The 8,568-nt window shown below is 41.0% G+C and overlaps 1 protein-coding gene across 1 annotated transcript in view; it reads right to left on the bottom strand.

Moving 5' to 3' along the window:
- Window positions 1-8,568, bottom strand: part of tnikb (TRAF2 and NCK interacting kinase b) — a gene marked incomplete at its 5' end in the record, with an annotated part of 54,948 nt that overhangs the window by 10,021 nt on the left and 36,359 nt on the right. Inside the window, 9 exons of the mRNA XM_015054513.1 lie at window positions 499-607; window positions 1,572-1,712; window positions 2,733-2,847; window positions 2,926-3,107; window positions 5,416-5,424; window positions 6,588-6,611; window positions 6,779-6,870; window positions 7,171-7,286; window positions 7,361-7,467. Of these exons, the coding sequence (XP_014909999.1) occupies window positions 499-607; window positions 1,572-1,712; window positions 2,733-2,847; window positions 2,926-3,107; window positions 5,416-5,424; window positions 6,588-6,611; window positions 6,779-6,870; window positions 7,171-7,286; window positions 7,361-7,467 (895 nt within the window). The remainder of the gene's footprint in view (window positions 1-498; window positions 608-1,571; window positions 1,713-2,732; window positions 2,848-2,925; window positions 3,108-5,415; window positions 5,425-6,587; window positions 6,612-6,778; window positions 6,871-7,170; window positions 7,287-7,360; window positions 7,468-8,568) is intronic.

Genomic DNA, 8,568 nt, shown 5'->3' with positions numbered 1-8,568 from the left:
TGTTAAGAAATCTTTAAGTAGTTGCATTAGCTTCTGCTAAATACCCAGCTGGTGTAGCGCTTTAGCGTTAGCTTCTGCTTTAGCATTAGCTGATGTAGCGCTTTAGCGTTAGCTTCTGCTAAATACCATGCTGATGTAGCGCTTTAGTGTTAGCTTCTGCTAAATACCATGCTGGTGAAGTGCTTTAGCATTAGCTTCTGCTAAGTATCATGCTGGTGTAGCGCTTTAGCGTTTGTGGAACTAATGTTTATGATTAGTTCTTTGGGTTAGCGCGGTTAGTGGTGCCCACAGCTGCTATTTAGACTACATTAAGTTGTACATTAACACAGCTTTATGTTGTGCGTTCTAGCCTGGGTTTTTCTGTGCTGTATTTATTGTCTGCTTTTTAAAAATAACCACAGATGGCAGAAGATAGACATTGTCATGTTAGAAATGTAAGAAATGTTGAGCTCCTCTCCATGAAGGAGTCGAGGACGAAGTCGGTGAGCTGAATCGTACCTGCAGCAGAGTTTTTCTCATCATCCTCGGTCGGCGAGGTCCCGTACACCCGGGGGTCAACGAACGGGGTGAAGGACGCCTTGGAGCCGCCGCTGCCTCCCATCCCGTACTGCAGAGCACAGAAATACAGCAGACACTCAGATCTGATCAGCAGTCAGGACTCAAAATAAAGGAAACATCGGGTTAATTAAAAGCTATGCTAAGTTGTTTCCTTTATTTTGTCAGAAAAATGGTGGGAACTTCCTGGTTCAGAGGCTGGAAAACTGAAAGATGGAGGAAAAGAAGGAGAGAAGATGGGGTATAATTAAGCCATTTGTGATCAAAGTAAACTTTTACTAAAGATTTTCCCCCTAAAATAAGTTGAAGTCATGCAAATGTCTACTTAAATGTTGCAATAGATTAAACATCTTAACGTCAACTTGAAGTTGGAATGAAATATAATCCAAAAGAACAGAAACAGGACCAACTCCCCACTGGTACAGCAGCTCCCTCTAGTGGTACAGAGAGGAAATGCTGAGAATTAGTAACTGTTGCCTGGTAAAAGCTGTACACACTCATCCTGTCATTGGGGTAAAACCATGATGGGGTTTGTTTGGTTGACCTTCATGAACTGGTCCAACTAATAGTTTAAAACATGGAGAAAATGTTATAAGTGAAATAATCTGCCAGTGGAACCAGAACTATTAACGTAAAACAAGCTCCTGTGTACCGAGATAATTGAACTAGAAACTAGACTAAATAGGATTTTGTGTTTTAGCAGTGTGGACACCTTGCAGATCCTTAACCCAACATTAAAATGTGTTTGATCGAAACACCAACGAGGTTTTATTCTAGTTTTTGCTTCTGCTTAATGTCTTCTGATTCCATCTGTTTGTTTTTGTTAAACCAGAACGATGAAAATCCTCCTGATGACCAGACAGGAACTGATGGTGCTGAAGGCAACGTCCCACCCGGATCAGACGCTGCCATGTTTGTTGGAGGGGTCAGTGGTCAGGTGATGATGTGGGTCAAAGGTCAAAGGGTTGGACAGGGTGACGGAGGTTGTCATAAGGGCCGGGTTCTGCTCCACCTACTTGGACCAAGGAGGCGCGGCCCAGAGGGCCCAGAGTGCTTTGTTGCACCAGATCTGGGAGGTTGGTGTTGCCAAGGAACGGATTAGCGCTGCCGTGGTAACTGTTGCCGGGGGCAGAGCTCCGCCTCCGTCCCCTAAACCTCTGGAAGAAGAGAAGAGAAGGGGGCGTGGCCCCTGAGCGGCGAGGTGGTGATGGAGGTCAGGCTGCCGGCGGTGGAGTTTATTCAGGAGAAAAACCTCCATCATGCTAAAGACGCTGCAGGTCCAGAGTTTGGGTCAGAATAAAACTAGTAAAATGTTCAAAGTAAAACAATTAAGATATTTGGAAAAAGCTTCAAATATCAACATTCAGGATTTAACTGAATGTTTAAACTAATGTTTTATTTCTTGTATCAAATCGGATCCACGGTGTTTCTGCAGGTTCACTAAACCAAATCTAAGACTTTTTAAGACCAAAATGAGTGAAATTTAAGACCTGTGACATCACAGAAGAAAAACAGAAAAATATTGATGAAGAAATGGTTCTCCTTTTGAGATTAACTACATTCTTGCTTTAGTTGAAGATATGAACTACATTTCTTTTTAATCTTTTTGTCTAATTATTGCAAAAATGATCAAAAACATTGGGACCAAGCCATGCTAACTTCCACCTGCAGGTGGCAGTATTTTTTCTACTACACTGCTGACTCAGCCTGACTTGATGTCAGGTTATGGTCTGTGAGCGACGTGGAGATGTTTGTCATCAAATAATGCAATATTTCTTGTAAATATTTCTAAACCAGCTTCACAAAATCAGTGAATTTATTTGCAAAAAATTCCAAAAACAAAAACAAAATCCTGGGGGAACCGATCAATGCCAAGAGATGTTCAATATTATTTAACTGGCAATAAATTCACACTGAAAATACAAGATTAGGACAAACTTTAAGACCTGTGATTAATGTATTCAAGTCCAACTTACCTTTAATTAATGAATTCAGGACATTTTAAGGCCTTAATTTTACATAATTTAAGACTTTTTCTGGAAGCACAGCCACCCTGAGTCCAGGAGCAGCTACTGAGGTCAAACTGGCTGCTCATGGCATTTTGGGCTGTGCTAATGACCCGGACCCAGACGGGGACCAGAACATCTTGGCCGGGTCGGCGTTTAACCTGGACTCACCTCCCGCATCATGAGCGTGCTGTCCTGAGTGCTGTCACCGTACGGGTCACCGTGGGCGTCGTTTTGACCTCCCATCACGCCGAAGGACTCGTTGCTGCTCTGACTCGCTGGAGGCCTGAAGGTCAAAAGGTTAAACCCCAGTTTAGCGCCGTTCATTTGGTTTGCTCTCTTTAGGAGATCTAGTGTCACTCACATAATCCGCGGTATGTCGCTAACGGCCACCGATCCGTCATTAGCCCCGCCCTCTCCCTCCTCATCCTCGCTGCTGTGCGACTCCTCGCTGGATGAAGAGTAGTCCGTGACCTTGACCGGCGGACGGCTGGTCTCCTCTCCCTGCCGCAGCTCTCTCAGCTCTTTGGCCAGAGCCGTCAGGTCCTGCAGGACGAACAAGCGACTGTTACTGAGTCTGGAGTTTCTGTCTGCAGGTAAAAGCAGGAACTGAACTGCAGTAAAATGTTATTATCATGTTGCCTTCAAACCCTGAAAGGAAGCAGATCTACCTACATGTTTGATTCATAAAAGGACCACAAAGCCAGAAGCTTTGAGCTAATTTTATATTTTAAACCCAAACAAACATGATTAATAAGCGAAGAGAAGAGTTCTTAGTAAAAAAGAGTTTTTCCAATAAAAAGCATTTATAATTTATTTAATATTTCATTGGGCAGTTTTTTAAAGAAACACATCAGGTGCTTTAACAGCCTCAATGTATCTTTGACTGCAGCACAAAAAAATCCTGAAAGTAATTTAACTACTGCCTGAACTTTTTGCTACATTTATAAAGTTTACGGGTTACTTTGCAGAACTTACCCATAATTGCTACTTTCCCAGACTTACATGTGACTCTTCTGGAGTTCACACCTCATGTTTTAGAGTTAATTAACATTTAAATTCTTAAAAGTTTTGAAGAAAAAACTTTTGCATTCCTGGCAAGTTTGAGAAAATATCACTTAAACTCCAGATTTCCCATAAAGTTCTATTAGTTACTAATGATGAAATTGTTTGCTTTTAAATTCCTTAAAAGACGCTTCCTTTGCAGTCTAAGTTTTGAAAAGTAACATTTAAATTAAATACAGAAAAAGTTCAGCAGAATATTGTGCAGGTTTTAGGAAGTAACTTTATATTCTGGAAAGTAACCTGACAGTTCCAGGTGATTTCCAGAAAAACAATCTGCAAATTAACCTTAAAATTCTTAAACGTTTTGGGAAAATAACTTTTGCATTCTTGGCAAGTTGAAGAAAGTAACATTCAACCTTTAAGTTCTGGGAAATGAACTCTAAGGTTTTACAAATAACAAAATGAACACCAGACATTTACTGGTAAGTTTAAGAAAGTAACTTGTATTTTAGGTTCAGAAAAGTAACCAATTCGTTCCAAACACATTCCTGAAAATGATCCTTTAAAAGCCATAAAAGACAACTGTAAGTTCTGGAAAGTAGCATTTAGTGTTGTAACAATCCAGCAGGCAAAAAGGACAGGAGCATCACAGATCTGGGAGACGCCATGCAGGTTGTTAGTCCGTCTAAATGTTCCTCTGTCGTGACGCGGCGGCCGGCAGGAGGAGAGAACATGACGGGAGGCGAACTACAGACCATGCCTCGCTCTCAGAGACTTCAGACCCACATTTCACATCCAGCAGCCACAGAGAAACAAACTGAGATGCAACGACTGGATTAGAGTGTAATGCATCTGTCGCCATGTTGCAGCAGGATTCAGAAATAAATCAGCAGATTCCTCCGAAAATTTAATAAAACAGCAGAAAATAAAATATTATTATCTGAATGTACTGAAAATGTCCTAAAATATGGGTTAAATAAAAAGAAAAGTAAACATGTTAACAGATTAATATATTCTGTGTAAATATGCTAAATATGAAACATTATGAAACAGTTAGAGGAAAAAAAATGTAAGGAAAGAATTTAACTATTTAACTTAATGTTTTATTAATTTATTCAATACATTTAAATCATAAAAAAGTCAAGAAAGATTAAAAATGATGCAATAAAAAATTAATATTTGCAATAAAAATATATGTATTATTTCACACAAATACTGAATCCTTTTATTATTTAGATTTTGTAATTATATAACTTTGAGAACAGAATAACATGTTATTTTCTATAATATTTTTAAATTAAAATTAAAGAATAATAATTATCAATAATAATTGATTCTGGATTTAAATGTTGTAATTTTGACATATTACTTCTGTAAGAAAAAATATAAAATATTAAACTAACATTAAAACCTCTTAATTAAAATTCCAGATTTTCTAAACAGAAATTCATAAACAATGTGAAAGTAATTCAATAAAATAGACCATATGTAGTGATATTAAGTAAATAAAAAGTAAAACAAATTGGACTTTAATGGGTTTTGTTTTTATCTAAAGCAAAAGAAAGAAACTGATGTTTTTTTTTAATAAAGATATAAGTAGAGAAATTCAGACTGTTTGATTTTTTTCACAGATTATTAGATTATTATCGTGGGTTTTAATTGAAATCCTTCCTGTAGCAACATGGCGGCTGTACTGACGCATCACAGCATAAAAGCAGAAGCAACCAGAGAAAAATCCACTCTAAAATATCACAGCAGGGATGCTGAGAGGCAGGAAGGTGACAAAGTGGGCGGGGCTTTGATGAGGTTGGTGGGAGGAGCTTAGGGAGAGGTGGGTGAGAAATCTTACCAACTCCTCCTGAAGAGAAACAGAGGAAGGGTAAAATGGAGGAAGAAAGAGAGAAAGAGTGACCGTGAAAATGAACCATGGCAGCAGAGGTGAAAAAAGTGACGTTTCCACTGAGGGATTCGACAGGAAGTCACATGACCAGAGGTCGGCTTCCTGTCTGACGAAACAGGAAAATATTTCAGCAGCAAAAATTCACAAGGGAAGGAAAGAAAAAAGAGGAATAACTGGGTGAAAAGCTGGAAGAAAACTTTTTCTCTCTAAACTAAAATAAGTTCCACAAAAAGCTCAAAAAATTAGAAAATTACTACAATCAAATACTTTGGTACAATACAAAAACATTTATATTTTCCATAAAGCAAGAACTGTTTTCAAACTGAGTATTAATTTTTATTCTTTCATAAAGCAGATTTATGTTTGGAAGAGGGAAATAATTGTACAACAAAACATCTCTGAAGCAGAATTTAAACTGGTAAATGTAGATATTAAATTTACTAAAGTTCTGCTAATTAAAAAAAATAAATTTACACCAGAAGTGAAGCCAGAATCATCATAACTCATCACAAATAATATGATTTTATTGTTGATTAATTGTACTTTATTACATTATTTATGTTATTGTTTATATATTATTTTATTAGCAAATTTATAACTGATATTTTGCTCCACAATAAACTATAAATGTGATATTTCTGTCTGAAACTTATAGAAATATTTTCTTTTATCTGAATGCCAGACCTACCAAGGGTTATTTTATGTTTAATAATAATTAAATGCAGATTTTTAGGCAACCAGGCCTGATTTTGTTTATTTACACTGAAATTAAAAAGGAAGCAAAAAACATAATTAATCCAACAAATATCCACTACTCGTAATCTGCAATCAGGGCCCAAAACAATCAGCCTGCGGACCACAAATGGCCCCCGAACCTCAACTTTTGCAACCCAGAGAAGCTCAACGTCGCTAAGCTAATACAGATTTTCACCCAGTTACGTTTCTTTTTGTTCCACACAGTTCAATCCACACGATTCGCATCGGGACAGAATTGGTCAAACATTCCCAGCAACAGGAAAAGGTGAGGATGGCATGCCTGAGGGACGCGTGGACGTCAGTGAGGACAAAAAGACAAAAAGACAGGGTGGAAAGAGACGCCAAAGAGGAGAAATGCCACTGACCTCGTCTAAAGCTTTCTTATAACTCTGAGGGACGACAGAAGGACAGATGGAGGACAGGATGAGAGGAGAGACAGAGCGGTCAGCCCGTCGTTCAGCGCTGAGTTCATGGAACTCACACACACACACACACACACACACACACACACACACACACAGACACGTTAGCGTTAGCTTCGGCTGCGAGCGCTCACCGCGGGCCGGCTGGGCCGGGTCAGCTCTCTGCTGTCGTCTTTGGCGTCGTGGGAGGAAAGCGTGGAGCCGTCGGTTTTAGCAGCAGAGTTACCTGAAAACAGAATCAAGTAATTAATACTTAATCCAGCTTTAACTTAATCCAGTTTTAACTTAATCCAGTTTCAAAGTTAAACCATTTTTAAATGTAATCCAGTTTAAACTTTAACCAGTTTCATAGTTGATCCAGATTAAGTGTAATCCAGATTACAGTGACTCCAGTTCCATAGTTAATCCAGATTAAAGTGACTTCAAATCTAATTTAATCCAGATTAAAGTGAGTCCAGTTTCATGGTTAATTCAGATTAAATTAATCCAGATTAATGTAATCCAGATTACAGTGCCTCCAGCCCACCTCTCTCGTTGGAGCCTCCCTGGGAGCTCGGGGTGCTGGAGCTGGAGGAGCTGCCGCTGCTCGTCCTCTTCAGAGGCGTTTCCATGGAGATGTCGGTCCTCCTCAGGTCAGGGTTGCTACGGTAACAGAAACAGCATCAGACGTTGAAAGGAAGCAGTTCAGATGGCGGCGGGACGGTTCTGGGCCGTACCTGGCCCGGATGAGGTGCGCTCCGGCCCGCGGGCCGAGGCCTGGTCCGTTTCCCGGAGAGTTCTTCCGGACCAGAGCCGGAGAAATGGAGGTGGTCCGCTGAGGAACCTGAAAACACAAACACACTCCGTTAATCCTCTGGACCTGGACCGGGCCTGGACGGAGCCTGGACCGGGCCTGAACTGGACCTGGACGGAGCCTGAATCGGGCCTGGATCTGACCTGGACCGAGCCTGAACCGGACCTGGATCGGACCTGGACCGAGTCTGAACCGGGCCTGGATCTGACCTGGATCGGACCTGGACCGAGCCTGAACCGGGCCTGGATCTGACCTGGATCGGACCTGGACCGAGCCTGAACCGGACCTGGATCTGACCTGGACCGAGTCTGAATCGGGCCTGGATCTGACCTGGACCGAGCCTGAACCGGGCCTAGACCGGACCTGGATCTGACCTGGATCTGACCTGGACCGGGCCTAGATTGGACCAGGACCGAGCCTGAACCGGACCTGGATCTGACCTGGACCGGGTCTGGGTCGACAGACTCACATGTAGTTTCTGGTTGATTATTTCTTTGTTGTAAAAATAATTGTGATGTTAAACTTTCAGATTCTTTTATGGGTTCTATTCATTTTATTTTTCGAGAGTTGTTTTAATGATCAGTATTAGTATTTTATTGGTTATTATCGATATCTCTGTGCTGATCTTTCATGTCTTGTTCTTGCAGTGAGGTAGATGTTGTCCCACAGCATCACACTGCCTTCACCAAAAGCCACTTCTCGTGTCTTCATCAAACCAAATAACATCAAACATTTAATAGTAAAATGAGCTGTTTAGGTTTCACAGGATGTGATGAGTTTTTGTTTTTTTGCACACAAGGAAACAATCAACCAATCAAAGTTTCACAGTCAGAAGCTGAAATGATCAGATTCAGTTAAAAAACGTCTTTTTAACAGTAAAGATTCTTCATCTTTAATAAGTTGGACTTTAAAATGAGCGCCAACAGTTGTGGGTTCACAGAAACAGAAACGACAGAGACAGGAAGCCGTGCAAACAGACGTGACGAGCGGATCCAGAACACCGGAATCAGAACGTATAGCTGGGCTCATGCAGCCTGACCCATGCAGAGACCTTGGGCGGCATGTCGTCGTCCTGCCGCAGCCAGGAGCTGCGGTCCAGCTTGTCGAGGGGGGGCGCCAGGCGGGACAGCG

Source organism: Poecilia latipinna, unplaced genomic scaffold (assembly GCF_001443285.1).
Source record: "Poecilia latipinna isolate Pla-1442-1.1 unplaced genomic scaffold, P_latipinna-1.0 Scaffold1256, whole genome shotgun sequence".
Taxonomy (NCBI): domain Eukaryota; kingdom Metazoa; phylum Chordata; class Actinopteri; order Cyprinodontiformes; family Poeciliidae; genus Poecilia; species Poecilia latipinna.
This window is presented reverse-complemented; position numbering and strand designations above follow the sequence as displayed.